We start from the raw sequence: 19,131 nt of genomic DNA on the forward strand, positions 1-19,131 counted from the left end.
TTGCTATTTTTTTACTGGCATGTTTTTTTTTTTTTATTCAGCTGTCAGCGGGGAAGTCCATTGACAGCTGTTGACTCATCGGTTGTTAAGGACACAGCTGCCGGCTTCCCGGCCCCACTCCTTAACAACCAGCTTTTACTGCATCCTGATTCAGCAAAACTTTGCCCAATCAGGGTGCAGAATGCACTGTGTGCAGTGCATTGCAGAGCGTTTGGCAGGGCGAACACCCGTTGAACATCCTGCAAATATGGGTGTTCCCCGAACAACTCTACCAGGCATGGTGACAGGTCCTCTGGTTGCAAGGGGGGTCGGTATTCCAGCTCCCTCCCTAGCAGTGAGTTCCCCAAAAGCAATCGGGACTTAATCACTGTGAGGGAGGTGACAGAGGAAAGCTGGACTGGTGGGGCGGGACAAAGGGCAGGATAATGTTGTAATTAACGTAGGAAATTCTTTTTTTCAGACAATAGCAACATATTGCTTTTTCGTAAAAGTTGCTTTCAGTTGTCAGCTTCTCTGTTTTAGCAAAATAATGTTGCTATCAAAGCCCAGAACAGTTTTTGAAGCAGTAGCATTACATTTATATTAGCCTCAGAGTTGCAATACATTGTCAGCTTCTCACGGATCATAAAAAATAGAAGGCACCAACGTAGTGTAGTCTGCTTTATCTATTTATTTCCCCGCACAGTGTTAACGCTTACATAAAAACAAGATCTCACAGAGTAAAAGGTTCCAATCAAACTCTGACTCACCACCTCGGCAGGCAGTGTGACGTCACTGACTCAGCTCCTCCCTCCTAGACACATTGTGCCCTGTGATTGTGCTTCTTCAGTAGGCCTACAATCCCTAAACGCTATGCAAAAATGGCAAAACACACCATACGTGTTCAGGTGCCATATATTTTCAATGACACCTAAATGTGGTGTGGTTCTGCCGCCATTTTCACATGATAAATGGCCCTGCTGCTCCTGCTCCTTTTTGTACAAACAAGCTTTGTGCAATGCAGTTTGCTGAGATTGCAGTGCAATTTATGGCACAACCATCTCAGCAGGTGCCATTGAAAATGAACACTGAACACACATGGTGCGATTCGTACTTTTTGCAGAGATCATGAGCAGAAACGCCCAGATGTGAAAGGGGCCTTAATGATGGCGTAAGCAAATAGTGACTGTGAGAAATGGGATTTAAAACTGATCTGTCAAATTTCTCACAGTCAGCGCTACATGGAAAGTCTAAAAGCCTAGATAGCAGTAAAAAAGTGATGTTAACTGACCAAGATGATATCTCTTTTTTCATGTAGTACTGCCCTGACTGTGAAATATTGAAAAATGCAGTTTTAGGCTGGGTTCACACAGACATTGCATGTGATTCGCACAGCTTTGCTGTGCAGATCACCTGCTAAGTCTGTGAGATGCAAATTCAGCCATACAAACTGTATGGCTGAAATCGCATCACATTCGCACCAAAATGGTGCAGAACCCTTTTTTTGGTTCGTACTAGAATCGGATCACATGGGTGTTCACACCTATGCGATCTGATTCCTGCAACATTTGACAGTTCGCACTGTGATCTGCGAACTGACATGGGGGTTTCATTAACTTTACATTGACACCCCCAGCAGTTAGCAGATGTCAGTGTGAACCAGTGTGTGATTTAGTTGCGATGAGGAAAACGGCACTGAATCGCAGGGTTTCCCGCATCGCACCAGCGTGAACCAGGATTTAAACCCAATTTCTCACAGTCACTGCTTGTGCTACATGAAAAAAAGAGATATATGCCTGTTGCAGACTTGTACTTCTATAATAGCACAGCAGTTTTGCTAATCATCTGCAGATCAAGAGATCCCACAGCCACAGAACTTACCTCCATTGCCCACACTGCACCAGAAGAAAGAATGGGGGCGGGGCTTAGGCCATCATCTCTGAGACGGGTCGCATCCCCTCCCATCCACTCACATTGCAAAGTCTCTCAGGCTCCATTTCGGAGTACTCCGGAATACTCAGTGAGAGCACCTGAACAGAGCTGCTGGGGAAGGAGGCAGGTGGAGGGAAGCGTCCCCACACGTTCTGTGACTCTTTGCCTTCCTGCAACTCAGCAATGCGTGTGCCTGGGTTTGGGCATCCAAGGGCAACGCATGTGAAATAAACCCACAGAGCTGAGTTGTGGTGACAGCCACCTGAAGTCAATCCAGTGTGATGGAACTCACTGGCTGTTGCCAGACTGGCCAGGTATGGCTCTGATTCCCAGGACAGAGCCCAGGACAAAGATGTATCAGGACATGGCTTTAAAATCTGTGACTGTCCCGGGCAATCCGTGACAGTTGGCAACTATAATATTGTGCTTGTAGGCATTTCTGTTTTCAAATAAATCCATGTGATGCTTTATAAATATGTTGGCATGTTTATAGCAGTAATTTGGCCACAGTAAATTCCAAAATATACTGTAAATGAAGTCCATAATATAAACTATAAATGGGGTCCTATGTTGCTGTACAATCCTTTACATAAAGATATATAATGAATTAGTAAGCCAATGCTCTCAATCTTCAAGTGAAACTTTACCCTCTCAATACAACCAGTGTTGGGGGTAACAAGTTACAAAGTAACTTATTATAGTAACTACATTACTTTTTTTGGAAACAAAGTAATGTAACTAGTTACAATACTAATATTGGTAACTACACTACTTTACTAGGCTATAGGAAGTAACTACACTACTTTACTAGGCTATAGGAAGTAACTACACTACTTTACTAGGTTATAGGAACGTGCTTTCCTGCGTTACCCAAGCCGTGCGATACAATCGTTATTTCGAAGAATAGAGAGGGATGAAGTTTATGACTTTTTGTTGCACTTTATGTTTTATTCTGTTTTTTCAGGTTTTGTTCTCATGTTTCCCAAAGCCTGTGTTTATGCAATAAACTCTATGCAGAAAGAGTGCCATGTATCTTCTACTACACAGTCAATTAAGAAAGAGGAAAGTAAAGTAATAAGTAGTGAAGTTACTTTTCAAATGCAGTAACTAGTAAAGTAATCTCGTTACGGTTTACAGAAGTAACTAGTAACTAGTTACATTTTTTGAGTAACTACCCCAACACTGAATACAACACGGACTATTTTGCATCCCTATGCTGCTAGCATTAGTAGATAGATAGAAAAGTATATCATATTTACTTGTTTTAAACTTTTTTTTTTGCATTTCTTAAGTTACTGCTGTTAAGCCTGCCAGAGACGCCAACTGTTCCTCCGGTTTCCTGACCAGTGGTCTTGTTATCCTGATATCAGGTGGAGGAGCAGATAGGGTCTTGCAGCCAAAATATTGGGACCTCAAATGATAGTGCAACCAGTGAACTTAGGGAACAAAAAGTAAAAAAAGGACTCACATTTAGGAGTAGGTCGGGAGCCATACCCCAAGGGAGCGAAGTCCAGTAGATTGGTCCAGAGTGAGCCGTGTTCGGTAACCAGAGTCAGTACAATCCATAGGGGTGATCCGTAGAGAGGTCAAGGTAAGCAACAAGACATAGTACATAAACAGCAGACAAGCAGGAAGCAAAACCTATACTAAGGCACCAGCAAGAAGTGAAAGAAGGTATTTATGGGTCATAGGATTAGGAACCTGACAACAGCTGGCCACGGGGTGGAGCAAGAGTTTAATACCAAAAGGTAGCTGATAATGAGAAGCTTGATCAGAATAGGAATTACCCCATAGCCCAGGCAGCAGGGAGACAACCCAGAACACACCAGATTGACTCCTGGCCAAGGCCTGACAACTTCCTGGTTTCCTGCCTAGGCAAATGATGACATACATTCCAGGAGGGCAGGGAGGAGGGGCTTTCTCAACTAAGCAAGCCTGCATGGCAGAGCTAAGGGCAGATGGTTCCAGGAAGTAAATGTTGCATGAATCATCTGTCCTTACTCAAGATGGCCACGGCCAGAAATGCTAGGGGGGGGGGGGAGTATTTTTCAAAGTGATTTTTCAGAAAAATAAGGCAAGGAAACCTGGATAAATAGGGAAGTTTGCTTTGAATTTTAAAAACAAATTAAATAGTGTTTTTGGTTTGTGGTGCTCAGGTGCAGTGTAGTTCCTCTGTCAGCAGTGACAAATCTCTCTCTAGAGCAGTGATGGTCAACTTTCTTGATATTGGGGACCTCAAGTTTGGCCAACAACATCACCAAAAGGCCTCAGTGAATGTTCGTTATCAGAGACAGCAGACACACAAGACTATGGGCATGATACAAGAGATGGTCGGAGACTGTAGACATAATACAGGAGATGGACAGAGACTGTGAGATGCTGCAGGAGACTGTCAGAGACTGTGAACATGCAATAGGAGTTATTGGAGACTGGGGACATGCTTCAGACTGGAGACATATTTATCTCTCTCTCTCTCTCTCCTTCTCTCTCTCTCTCTCTCTCTCTCTCTCTCCTTCTCTCTCTCTCTCTCTCTCTCTCTCTCTGTCTCTCTCTCCTTCTCTCTCTCTCTCCTTCTCTCTCTCTCTCTCTCTCTCTCCTTCTCTCTCTCTCTCTCCTTCTCTCTCTCTCTCTCTCTCTCCTTCTCTCTCTCTCTCCTTCTCTCTCTCTCTCTCTCCTTCTCTTTCTCTCTCTTTCCTTCTCTCTCTCTCTCTCTCCTTCTCTTTCTCTCTCTCTCTCTCTCTCTCTCTCAAGTACCCATCAGCTATCAGATTTTTATCATGTTTAGAGAAAATTTTGCAAGAAGTGAGTCAGTTATCAGCATATAACAGATGTTTGTTGTGGTTGTTTTGTCATATATTTGGGGGGTTTATAAATGTCTTCAGCCTGGGTTTTTTCACAAAAGGAAGAATTTGTAGTGATCATGAAACTCTATCTCCTGTTTCTTTTGGCATCATACTTTCTTCTCTGTGAAGGTAAGGGAAATAGAAACATTTTAAACATTATGTAGAAAACGTACTAAATAATTGTTTACCATCATAAAACGCGCCAACCAAAAAGATACTGTAACTCCCAGCAACCAATCACATCTTACTGTTTATCTGTTTAGAGAAAGCAGGACAATAAGGGACGATTGCTGATTGGTGGTTTAAGATTATTGTATTGTAACCATTAGTTCTTTCCTTTAAAGAAGGTTTATGATTTTGGCTATGAAAGAGAATAACAGCATGCTGAGAAAAGCAGAGCTGCTATAGGCACCCTATAGTCATAAATCTTTGACACTGAAAAAGGCAAATGCCAAGACGTGCACAATATTTCCACCAGGCATAATACTAAGGGAAGGGATTTTCCAGTTTATAGCTAGAATTCTAACACTTTACAAAAACTAGGGATGAGAGAAATTAAGAGCTCTCTTTCCCTGAAATGCTTTACATGCATTACCAATACTTAGCAAGCATTGCTTAGTGTAAAGACATAAGGGATTGACTGACCCCCAAATTTGAAAAGCTTAGCTGTGCAAGTGACATGACAATGTCTTTTAAAGTGGGTCTCATGAGATTAATGGATAAAACATATTAGGAGCCTTATTTCAAAGAATTTTTGGCAAAAAAGTTGGAGATTCCTGTAAAACTTCCCCATGTTGGCAAAATGCATTGCAGTCAATGGAAAAAGCAAATTGAGATTGTTACAAAAGCTTCTTTACATGTAGCTTCTTTACATGACCTGACACCTGTTTGTGTGCCTAAATTGCCCCATACTAGCCTCATTAGCTTTTTTGCATTGCATTACTAGATTCTCTCTATGATCTTCATCAAGCATTAACCAGAAAACCTGTTGGATCTGAAGTCAGAAAAAAAACAAAAAAAAAAAACAAAGCCAAGGCCCACTGGATATTACAAAACATAGCTATTTAGCACAATGTCAAAAAGTGATATTGCACTTACAGAAAACCACGTGGATTGCAGTATCCCTGTGGATATTGTTACTCTTACCACTTCTGGCTTGCCGGAGTGCTAGATGCTATTTTATTTGCAACCAAGTGGGGATAGTTTGGACCCCTCCTTTTTTTTTCTTTTACTATTTGTTGTTGGGTTAGTTATTTAACTCCTGACAAAGCGTATCATTTAAGCGAAACATGTAGAGTATTTTTGGAAGCTTATTATTTCTTTGGGGGCATGCATGACTTTGTAGGGAGGTGTTTTTTGAGTTTATTGGCAGGCAGGTAGCAATTGTAAAGATCTTAGGAATCCTGTGTTTTAGGCCGAACTGATTATCAGAAGTGGCTCTCTTAGCTGGAGTAGCTGACCCACAGTTTTGTAGGTAGTGTAGTTTTATCCTTGGTCAAGGCAGGAACCAGAAATGTGTTAGTATTGACATTACTAGCTTAGACTGTGATGAACCCTTTAATATTGGGGCTGTTATGACAGTTTATGCCCCGATTTTATACTTAGAAGGAGTTCCAATCACAGAAGGTTCAGTAAATACTAGTCAAGACCAATATGAATTCCAGAGGATAGCCTGGGTTGGTTCAGGGTCAGACAGACTCAGTACCTTCAGGGAACAGCCAGACTAGTCAGAACCCCTAGCTATTTAAACTGGCAATTGTTCAAGCTATGGTTGGGACAGAGTTGACAACCAGAAGTGGCTTTCATGGCTGCAGGAGGTAACCCCTATTTTTGAAGGTTGTGTAGTAGTATTCTTTGGTCCAGGCAGGAAATAGAGATATGTGAGTCTTTAAAAGCATAAGCCTAGACTGTGAGGAACCCTTTATTCTTGAGGCTGATATTACAGTGTATGCCCAGGTTCATACTCAGGAGTGGTTCTGATCACAAGAATCACAGTAAATACTTGTCAAGAACAGTATGAGCTCCTAGTTCCTAGCCTGGTTTGGCTTAGTGTCAGACAGACTTAATACCTTCTGCAGACAGAATCCCTAGATACTTAGGCTGGGAGTTGTTCAAGCCTTGTATATTCAGTAAAGGAGGGGTTCTTTCTTTTTCTTTTCTCCTGTGACTGTATTTTCAAAAATCATTGCTCATGCCGTTTGCCAATCAATAAACACATACACACAGTCAATACATTTTATATAGTTTGAATAACGCCTTGGTGCATGGGGTAACGCACCCTTGTTTAGACAAAGAGGTAGCACCGCCCTGAAATGCGCTGCCATGCACCCTGTGATGACACCACACCCTCCGGGTGCCTGGTTTCCACCCTGAGAGTCTGCATTGGTCCAGCTGGTTACTGATCCAGGGCAAAAGGCTGCTTGCAGGATATACTCAGACTGGCTGTGAACCAGATGCCATCTGCTGGCTTACAATATACAGTATGTGGTTTTTGGTGTACATTACTATGAGTGAATATTGGCTTTCTAATTATATTCTCAATACATTTCCTACACTTAGTTGATGGTGCATTTGCCTCTCTCTCTCTCTTTTTGTGCTTTTACATGGTTCCACTGCAGAGGATATCCTAATTCTGTATTAAGAGGAGAAGTTGCTGACTCTGACAGTGTTAACCCCTTAGGCTCCTGGTAGAGCTTAAAGCTTATGGACTTTTTTATGGACTTTTCAAAGCATATACTTCTATATTTCTATATAGTTTTTGATATCATCTTGGATGCTTGGCAAACTTTGAGCAATTGAGAGTCTGGGTGCGCACTTCTCAGTCCCCACACATAGCAGTACATGTTTGTCTCAACCCCTAACCTGCCACTTTGAATAGCTTGGTCTGTTAAAGAAAGTTTAAAAAAAAAATAGCAGGCAGGATCACCAGAAGAAAATAAAGGAAAAAAGTCTAATAAAAGAAAACGAAAGCAGCAATTTTAAAAGTTGTGTTTTTAATAATAATAATTGTGGTATAGTCTTTGCATAGTCTTTGCGATGCAGTTACAGCAAGACCCCATTCATTGAATGGATTATGCTCAGCATGTGGTAGTGCCCGCTGAGCACAACAGGGGATATAATTCCTGCCGTGGCATGTGTACACCCTCGGCCGCTTCCTTCCCAGCTAGAGGGTAGCCGTTGAAGGCAGTAAAAATGTGGCCCAACCACTGTGTTTTACACCTCCCCCCCAACCACAAGTGTAAAGATCCCTTTTACATTCACCACATCAGTTTAGCCAGTCCCAGTGTTCCTAAACACCGCCACACCAGCCCCAGTGTCACCATAAGATCTAATTTATGTGGGGTGTATCAATGCATACCCCCATGCAAGGACAATGTTTACATAAGGTGTTCCATGCATCCCTGTGCATGCAGTTCATGTCTATTTGGACACAGCTTCTGCTCCCAATCTGACATTCGTTCGGGTGCAAGGTCTGAACACAGACAGATTGGGAGCAGCAGCTGTGTCCATGCAGCCGCTGCATCCCGACAGACATAAATGGGAGTGCCTGCACGAAACACCTGTGCATTCCTCTGCAGGAAAACATAAGTACAGCATCACCAGAGCATTAGCAAGTGCAGCCATCAAAGGCATTCCTGATCACCGCCACACCAGTGCAGTTTTGCCTCTGCCTTCCACTTGTTTTTTTTTTTTTTTTAAAGCCCGTAGCGTGTGAAACACACTCAAAAGACTTCACCCGGTGCATAAAAAAGTGCACACACACAAACGTGAGGAACACAAAAAGTGCACAGGGTGTGCGAATACAAATGGTCTTCCCTCCGAAGAGGTAGGACCCAAACCTCGATCCCCCGGGGCGCAAGACTCCTGACAGGGATTTAAGGTACTCATGGTCTGTCTGGCCGAAACCGGACCGACCCCGTTCTTCAGGGGGACTGCCGAAACAGCCCCCACCGAGTACTAAGTGGGGTTACCCTGAAGGGAGACCCCATGAGAGAGGGCGGACTAAGCCAAAAGGCCATATCCACCCCCTCCCAAGACTCAAGGCAGGGCCCGAGGACCCACACCCTACAAGTCGTGCAAGTGAAAAAAGGTGATAGAAAGTGACAAACTACAAAGAAAAAGCAAGGTGGGGGAGGGGAAGTGGAGAGGTGAATTAGTGCCCTTGTGAAAATACAAGGGCAGGCCTTCCGGCCGGAATAAAAATTCCTCTGGTCGAAGCCAAAAGGCCTTGCCCAAGAGGGAGGTGCTTAAAAAAGTGTGCGTAGGTGCAGTGACCATGGTGCCGAAAAACTCAAGGCGAGCTGCCCCTCACCAGTGAGAATTAAGGCACCCCGGGGCTGCCACCCCAGGGGCACATACACTACGGGCTTTCTCTACCCCGGCCCAAAGGCCAGACCAAGTGTAGCCCTATCCTACCAGGAGGCATCAGAACTTTAGACAGCTTAGGGTGAGCCTGCCTTCAACTGGGGACAAGCCTTTTGCAAGGCCAGATTCAACCCAGGAGGAAAGGTCCTCCCACCGCCATCCGCCGTTCCTTACCAATCACATCCAGGAGCAGTACTAACCAGTCGGACAAGCTGGTTTTCTCGCTCCCTTCAAACTGGTAGGGGCGGACCCATTCAAATCAGGAAGGCATTGGAACCATCCGGCTTTCTCTGGTTTGGCCTACTCCGGTCCTCCAGTTACGCCCAGAGCGCCCCGGTTAACTTCGGCCACCACCGATACTAACCTTCAGGTTCCATTCCAACACTGATAAGAACAGATACTACACTTGATCTTAGCCAAAAGGCCGAGAAGCGATTCCACTTGTACTGACCCTGGCGTATTTATTAATATAATTTCTGCCTGCTGCCTGGGCCAATCCCTGAGGGCAGCCATGTAGGCTGGTCTTGTTTGACTTATAGGAATGGGAACTGCTATAGTGACAATATTTCCTGACCACTTGTATGGAGGCAACCATTGTTGGTTGATTTGTGTGATACACAAGATGAAATGTCCAGTACATAATCTGTCCAAACATTGAAAAAGTCTCACATATGTAGTATCCCTGTACTCAAAAGCTTTGTGTACAAATATTAATTTTAATTACCTTTCCACATTTTTCAAAAACTTGTGTCAAAAAAATGTAAAGAAAAAATTCAAAGTGTTCAAAAGACTCACTGAGCTTCTTGGGGTGTTTGCTTTGCATAACGTGGTCATTTTGTGAGTGTTCCCACTGTCCAGAGCCTCTAAAAATGTGAAAGGCAGTCAGGATATTAGATGCCAAGTTTATGCCCCTAGAAAGTCTAAAGGTGCTCCTTGGATTCGGGGCTCCTTTTTGTGACTAGGCTGTGAAAAAGTCTCCCACATGTTGTATCCTCATACTCAAACTAACTTGTTAAAATGACAACTTTGTGAAAAAGTAATTTTAGTTAATTTCTTCATTTTCCTAAAATTTGTGGCAAAATATTACAACTTCCAAAAACATCACAATGCCTTTTAATAAATACCTTGGGCTGTCCATTTTCATAGACAGTCATATGGGGGGTATTTGTACTTTCCAGGCATTTTAGGGCTTCAACAAATGAAATATTCAGGACTGATGAATTTTCAAATATATATAACATAGTTTGTAGACACTCACACAGACTAAATAATATATGCTGATTTTGAGTTATTTTTTTTTTACCAAAGAAATGTTGCAGAATACATTTTGGCCTAAATTTATAAAATTTATAAAGAAAGATTATTTTTTTGCAATTTTTCTTCATTATTTTCTGTCTTTCTTTTTCCTTTATATGCCAACAAAAAAAAAGTGGTGATTTAATATCACCAAAAGAAAGCTTTATCTTTCTCAAAGAAATAATAGCAATTTCCATTTGGGTACAGTATTGCATGACTGAGTAATTATCATTCAAAGTGAAACAGCACTGAAAACTGAAAAATTGTCTTTCCACATGTATTTCAGTGGCTCAATAATCAGACAGTTTAAGTCTCATTCTAGACTTGAACCGTTCCATGCTCCTCTCCTCAGTTATGCTAGGTTCACACTGTGCGGGATGGTTGCGGGTGTGTGAATGTCAGCTGTTCCCGCTCCCGTAACCACCTACAGCCAAAATTCGCAGCTCTTTAGAGATGTGTGAGGCTGCCATTGATTTTTAATGGCATCCCAGGCATCTCAATCTGCCGCGTGTTTGTGGGTGTGGGAACCGCAGGGAAATCGCATGGTGCAAAAGCAGCATGCAATTTCCCTGCGGCTGAAATTTTAAAAAGGTGCAAGCAACGTGGTTTAAACAATCATTTTCTGCATGATCTTTGTGGTCCATGTAACAGAGGCTGTGGCAGGGATGTGTCCTTTGCCTACATATTGTATGCTAAAAGATGTCCCTCTTTATCATATCAGAAAGCTGAGAGTTATGCATTGACTAGAGTGCATGCAGCTTTTAATTAAAAACGCGAGATGTATGAAAGTGTCACGCCACACCATGGCATTCTCCTTGAAATGCAAGTTGTTATCAAAGCAGAGCTCAACTTATCTTCCTGGTCATGCACAGAAGTCAGTCATCCCAACACAAAGATACCAGGCTGGCAGTGTAAGTCATCACTTAACAGCAGTCAATACCCTCACCAATTTCTCTCCCCAAAACACATCAAAATGCAGTCTGTTCCTGTGTGCTGAGGTTTTATTGGCTGTTGAAGACTACATGAGAGCATTTTCTAGGGTCAGAGGTGATGGTAAGGTAAGAATTATGGGACTCTAGCCATAATAAAGCTCCGGTCACACATGTCCAGCCACGGGTTCATGCTTGGGGTCCAGTGCATCCCCCTTCACTGATTCAGGTGCAAATCGGGTCAGAATTTCAGCTTGAATTCTCACCTGAATCGGACCAGAAGACACACAGGACCCATTTTCAGTCTGAACCGCGGGCGCCCTGGACATGTGTGAACTGGCTCCATTGAGAGCCGGTCACGCTTGCCTGTCATGCGCATTGACTGCAGGAAAACCCACATCCAATTTGCATATGTGTGAGCCCAGCGTAACAGGGGTATGTTGTCATAGATCACTTCATATCTGCAAATGTCCAAGTCAAAAGTCTGATCTTACAAGAACTCTGACTCACATGGATTGATTTGCACAATACACAGAGAAAAAGGACCATTAGATAAACATGGGGGGTATACAAACTCCCAGAGTTGTATAAAGTACTCGAAACCCATACTTGAGTAAAAGTACAAGTGCTCGATCAAAAAGTGACTTGAGTAGAAGTGGAAGTGCACGATCAAAAAGTGACTTGAGTAGAAGTACTAAAGTATTCAACATTTTTTGTACTTAAGTATCGCAAGTAGTTTTGAAAAAAAAATTGCTACTCAAGTACTGAAAGTAAAAGTACAAGTACTGTGTTATATAGTTATTAAAGAAAGAAGTCAAAAGTTTGAACATCATATTATTTCAAATGCAGCTTTTATTTATACATACAGTAGCATTTATTTTCGTATGCGCTGATAATACACATGTTTTGAGCTTCATGAAACCTGCCATCTACTGTTCTGGCAGTGGTAGTTTTTATAATAGTAACTAGTAACTATGCAGCACAAAAAAAAAATATTGGAGTAGAAGTATTGAAATCATCGAAAAAATGTAGTGAAGTAAAAGTGGAAGTAGGAGAAAAAAATTCTACTCTAGGAAAGTACAGATACCGCCTTTCGGTACTTAAGTACAGTAGTGAAGTAGTTCTACTTAGTTACTATACATCTCTGCAAACTCCACACAGATAGTAGGATGGTGCTGATAATAAAAATAATAATATATGCATTTTGTTTAAATATATGTAGCACCCTCCTAGGTAGGTGCTAGAGAGTGAGTATAGGTTTTGGCTCTGTCTGCCTATCAGAGGAGCAGCAGGCGAATTCTATATTGCTTTCTGCTTAACAGAGAGAAGGATCTGTGAGTTAGATCTGCTCATGGTGCTCGGTGTGTGATTCATCTGGTCTAGGGAGTGTTTCACACTGGTCCAATAGGGAGGTATATTGGACAGTGGAGGAAACTGAGCCAATGGGTACACAGGTTTTGATACAGCCTCAGTGATTGGCACAGACTGGTTGTCTCTGTGCATTCTGGGGTGTGGTATAAAAGCCAGGAGCACTTGTGCTTGGGGTCTATGACTGGTGAGCAGAATCCTGGAGGGAGGGTGGTGGCTGCCTCCTCTTCTGCAGAAGTGGTACACAGTCACAGGCAGTCGGCCTGTGGACCAGAAGGAAGGAGCTGAACCCAGCGGTCCATGAGAGGTGACTGGAGGGGTAGAGACACTGGAGACCCTCGAAAAACAGTATCGTGAGTAAAGGGGATTGTGTCTAGGGGCCTGACCTGAGGGGGGCCACCCCGATGTAGAGCAGTCAGAGGACAGGTGTCAGCAGTGTCGAGAGAAAAATGGTACTAGGTGTGTATCCCGAAGATAATCCATTCTAACAAGTCATCTACACAGAGACTTAAGTTTAAATTCATCTAAGTGGCAAGGTGAATCAGCAGCCTGGCTGTATCTTCAGACAGGGGTCCTCATCAACTGTGAATAGTTTAAGTTGGAGTATCCCACTCTTCCCTTCTCTCATCCCTAATTTAAATAAAACCACAAAAACCACTACATCCCCTACACTAGGGGTCTTCAAACTATGGCCCTCCAGTTGTTCAGGAACTACAATTCCCATCATGCCTAGTCATGTCTGTGAATGTCAGAGTTTTACAATACCTCATGGGATGTGTAGTTCCGCAACAGCTGGAGGGCCATAGTTTGAGGATCCCTGCCCTAGACTGTTCCTTGACTGAGCCAGAGTGTAAAGAGTTAAATTGTGCATGCTGCAGTTGCTAACGATAACCCAGGGGGACTCGAGAGTGTATTATCCAGCAGTCCTCATGGGGGCAGTGCTACATATAATTACATTTTTTTATCATATAGGTGCAAACATAACAATCATCAATGGAGACAAAGTTGTCCCCCACTCCAGACCCTACATGGCACTAATAGAGACTCCAAAAAACAAAACAACATCAATATGTGGTGGAAGTCTAATCAAATCTGATTGGGTGTTGACTGCAGCCCACTGTAACCTGTAAGTACAGTCGTTTTTTTATGTTTTTTATACCATCATTGCTTTGATTTAATTGTTCATTACAATTTAAGCATTTGTTAAACCCAACACTTCATATTCCTGATATGTGCCCGCTGTACCATGTGCTTGTATGTGAAAATATCCTGTTCTCTTTGTATTGCTTCCTTTATGTGAAATCCCTGGTGTTCCTTCCAGTCCCTCTGCTTTCCTATTAAAAAATGACCATGCTAAGCAGGGGAACACATCGTGGTCAGTTCTCTAGCTATGCTGGGAACTCAGCCTGCTCTCCTCCAAGGATCAGACTTGTCCTGACACACCCCTGCTGCACAGCCATTCACTGGGAAGCTTAGTGTGCTGCTGCTGCTTCTCCTCCCCCTTATGCAGCTGAGAACAGAGGGAATGTGATCACTTATAAAAAGAAAAAAAAGGTATTTATAATGTATTTTTATATAAAGTAATATATTTCTCAGTTGCAGATGTTTCAGATATCTATATAATAGGAGACTCACAGACTATTTTGTGTTGCTATTTTTTAAATCATCCATTTGCGGACCACCCACCTACAATGTACTGCAGATGGGTGGCCCATGCAGACAATGCAGACATACTCGTACTTCGCTACATGCGACCCCCCCCCCCCCCCCGATAACTGTTGTGATTGTACATGTTTCATGGCTGGGACCTGCTGATCAGCTGTGTCCAATCAAAGCCCAGAGCTCTGTGTTGATTGTCAAAGCAGCAAAGCAGTGAGAAACAAATAGATCTGTTAGTAAAAGTAGCACGTAATACTGTATAAACATTACACATTGTTAGGCACATATTTAACCTCTTGGTTGCCCTAGATGTTAACCCCTTTCCAGCCAGTGTCATTAGTACAGTGACAGTGTAAAGTATTAGCACTGATCACTGTATTAGTGTCACTGGTGATGTCAGTTGCAGTTAGTCAGTCCCCCCCCCCCCCCCACGTCAGTTAGTGTTAGATTTTTCGTTGCACTATCACAGTCCCATTATAAGTCGATGATTACCAACATTAGTAGTATAAAAACAAATAAATAAAAATTCCAATATATACACCACAGTTTGTAGACACTATATTAAATATATATAATATTATTTTCACACAAACCGATACATTTTTTTTTATCAAAGATGTGTAGCAGAATACAGTGCATCAGCAAAATATTCACACGCTTAACTTTTTCCACATTTTGTTATGTTACAGCCTTATTCCAAAATGAATTAAATTCATTGTTTTACAAACAATACCCTATAATGACAACGTGAAAAAAGTTTGTTTGAAATCTTTGCAAATTTATTAAAAATAAAAAACTAAAAACTTACATGTACATACTGTAAGTATTCACAGCCTTTAAAAGTAAAGTGTCAGTGCAGCGCTATGAATTCTCTCTAATCTTCTTATTCATAAGAATAAACTCCTCAGAAGATGCACATATACGACAGATTCAATGAATATCTGTGGCAAGGATTCCAAACCTCCTCCCATTCAACCTCTCCTCAATATTTCCAGCAGATATCACCATATGGGGATAAATGAGAGAATCATCATAGTGTAACCCAAAAAAATATCCACTTTATTCAAACACAAAGTCACTTACAGATAGGCACAGCGTGAGTGGCGTCCTATTTCCAGTGCAGTATAATATTATCCAACTGTCAAGATGGCCACAGTATCCTGAACTGCAAGCTCACCATGCGTCGTTGGCTGGCTCCTCCCTACGCACTTTGTCATCAGGCGACGTTCTCAGGGGAGTGGCCAATGCGAACATATATACTTGCAGTCAAAACTGACAAATTGGAGCTTCCAGGTGCGTTCCAGCAGCCTGAAGAGGAAGAGAATGGTTGCTACTTGTAAGAACCAAACAGGCCATCAGGAATACTATGTTAGATATTAAAATAATCCAACATGAATCACAAATATATTTATAAAACCAATTATAAATACAAAAAAGTCTGAAAACAACAATCCATAATTTAACGCAGGAAACAATGCCATCTTGTGGTTAGATTAAAAAATACAACATATTGTGATCAAAATAACACACATCACACGCAATAGTACATATTAACATTAAAATGATTGGCACAATAAAAATAATATATCAATGTTAAAACGACTTAAAAACTTGCACCCTGTTGGGTCTTTTGCTCTTTTATGCAAGGATACTGGTAGTGCTGTGATGGCGAGAGAATGTGCCGCCTTATACAGGTATTAACAGGTATGCCCAAAAATTCGCCAAGGTTTGGAGTATATGGCTGGAAACAGAGGAAACCAATGTTGATCAAGAAGGTACTGTCACTACTGCATCTTGATCCTTCCCGTTACTGTTGACTCCTAGGGTGGGGGGCTGCATGACCATGCCTATTTCTCCTTGCACTTAGTGGCCGGTTGATACCGATGGTTCCTTTTACCTGGTTTTTCACTTTTTATGGAGTGGCATGCACTATGTTTCCTTAAAGCAGCAGCCTACGGTTGGGTTTTGTTATGATTTTAGTTTTTATTGTTTTTTCTGGTTTTCTACTTAATTTGTTGTTTTACCAAGCTGGGGTATGCCCCAGAGCTCTGTTTTTGTATCTTTTCTTAAAAATTAATAAAAAGAATTTATAAAAAAAAAAAAAAACATATTTCATCAAAAGCTACACATCTCAAGAATTATTAATAAAGGCAGCTACGTCCCATTCTATCTTCATACCGAATGGGCTATATGTTTTGGCTTTGTGTATTCAGTTAGTTTCCAATTTAGAAACCCCCCTTGTATTATTGCTACCCCTCCAACTACCAGAGCATTTATCTATACCCAAGAAGACCGTCCCAGCCAGATTTCTCCCATGACATTGGTCATAGTGTCTAGGGACACTATGCTTAGGGTACCCCTTAAGAATGTTGGCTACATGCTCCTTAAACTTAACCTGTAACATCCTAATAGTCCTACCTATATATTCCAATCCACATGGACACCTAATAAGATATACTATGTGCTTGGTTGTACAGGTGATGAATGGTTTAATTTTAAATTTAAGGTGCACAGAGTTTGACTGAAACTCATCAGTTCTCCTGTCTTTCAATGAGTTAATCTTACAAATAGCACATTTTCTACATGAAAAAAAAAAAATCTAAAAGAAAGATGTAGTGTTAGGAGGATCTAACACATTTGGGGCTATCATCAATCCAAGAGGTTGAGCACCTCTAAAAATAACAGGGGGAGTGGCAGGCAAATGGGGGCCCAGCCCTCCATTGTTCAGCAATATATGCCAATGCCTTCGCAAAATTTTCTTTACGGAAAAATGTTGTAGGGAGTAGGTGGAAAAAAGCCATAATTAAAGGAATCATTATTCTTTGATACTTTGAGCACTAACAATTCTTCTCTATTTTTTTGGTCCACACGAACCAGGGCCTTATCCAATTCTACACTATCATAACCTTTCTCCAAAAACCTATCTCTAAGCTGTGAGGCTTCTTTCAAAAATTCAGTCCTGTTTGTATAATTCCTCTTTAATCTTAAAAACTGACTGACAGGGACATATCGCAACCAGACTGAGTGATGACAACTCTCAGTGTTAATGAAACTATTCCAGTCAGTCTCCTTAAAGTGAGTAGTGGTGATAATATCACCATCGATCACTCTAATATTCAAATCCAAAAAGTGTATCTCCCAATCACTGAAAACATACTGCAATTGGATACCTCAATCATTCATATTCAGAGTGGCCATGAATTCTACCAGGAAATCAGAATCACCATCCCATAGGAGGAGGATGTCATCGATATACCTCCTCCAAAGTAACAACTCTGGCCTAGGTCTAGTGTCAATGACATCCTCCTCCCATTTGGTCATAAAAATATTGGACATGCTAGGCGCAAACTTTGCGCCCATAGCCACTCCTCTCTGTTGTAAATAAAAAGTGCCCCCAAATCAAAAATAATTATGACCCATCGCAAAGTCTAAAAGGAACAAAATAAAATCTTTTTGAATGCCAAGCAAATTATCCGTATCCAGATTGTGATCTACAGCTTTTCTCTCGTGGTGATGGAAGATGATTGTATAAAGAGACGTAACATCAGCCGTAGCCAAGATATAGCTGTCTTTCCCCTTAATTTTCATCAATTCCATAATAACTTGGGTGGAGTCTCTCAAAAATGAGGGGTTCTTAACCACCAATGGTTGCAAAAAGAAATCTATATACTTGCCTACCGTTGATGTAACGGAATCAATCCTGCTAATGATAGGTCTACCAGGGCGGTGCACTGGATCTTTGTGCACTTTTGGTAAATAATAGATCACGGGAACCCTAGGAGCACTAGGAACCAAGAAGGATTTCTTCTTCTTTGTCAATAATTTTTGATTAAATCCCATGCTTATTAGGGATGATCGAACTTTTGAAAAGTTCGGTTCGGCCAAAACATCCGAACTTCCCGAAAGTTCGGCCCGGATTTCAGAACCCCATTGAAATCAATGGGACCCAAACTTCGGTAATCAAAAAACACCATTTTTAAGCCCTAAAACCAAATAAATGCCCCTAAAAAGTGCCTAGGGTTCTGGGTCATGCCCCATTAACTATTAATCACACAAAAAAAGTTCTTAAAAATTGTAATTTTTGATAAAAAAAGCCAATTATTGAAAAAAAAAAGAGAGATTTTTTGATTTTGTATCTGGGGGGTCTAAAAAGTGTACATGTGAAGTTTCAGCTCTGTAGCATGTCCAGAACCATGAAAAAAAAAAGATAATTTTTCAGTAGAACAGGGATGTGGGACCCTCCTTTAACACCTATATGATCTTTTTTTCTGTTTCTGGACATGCTACAGAGCTGAAACTTCACAGGTACACCTTTTAGACCCCCCCAGACACAAAATCACACAAAAAAAAGTTCTTAAAAATTGTCATTTTTGATAAAAAAAAAGCCAATTATTGAAAAATGTAAAAAAAAAAAAAGAGAGATTTTTTGATTTTTACTTTGGATTTAGTATCTGGGGGGGGGGGGGGGGGGTCTAAAAGGTGTACATGTGAAGTTTCAGCTCTGTAGCATGTCCAGAACCATAAAAAAAAAAGATCGTTTGTATTAGAAAACTTTCAGCACAGGAGGTTGGCTTCGCTGTTGTAACACCTTGCCGGTTTAATAGCAGGTGTTCAGATGTTTTGCCTGCCTCAAAAGAACTCCAAAAAATGCCAAAAAAACGCTAGCGTCAAAAAAAAAAATGCCCAGGTGTGTTTTCGCTGGCATTTTTTGGGAGTTCTTGGAGGCAGGCAAAACATCAAAACTTGTGCACAGTACCACT

General features: G+C 41.5%; 1 protein-coding gene across 1 annotated transcript in view; it reads left to right on the top strand.

The window, feature by feature from the left end:
- Positions 1-4,817: 4,817 nt before the first annotated feature.
- LOC309560432 (granzyme A-like) overlaps positions 4,818-19,131 on the top strand; it is a 52,760-nt gene continuing 38,446 nt past the window's right edge. Inside the window, exons 1-2 of the mRNA XM_082264067.1 lie at positions 4,818-4,883; positions 13,685-13,838. Of these exons, the coding sequence (XP_082120193.1) occupies positions 4,832-4,883; positions 13,685-13,838 (206 nt within the window). The 5' untranslated portion in view covers positions 4,818-4,831. The remainder of the gene's footprint in view (positions 4,884-13,684; positions 13,839-19,131) is intronic.

Source organism: Pelophylax lessonae, assembly GCF_965119305.1.
Source record: "Pelophylax lessonae genome assembly, chromosome: 1".
NCBI classification, from domain to species: Eukaryota; Metazoa; Chordata; class Amphibia; order Anura; family Ranidae; genus Pelophylax; species Pelophylax lessonae.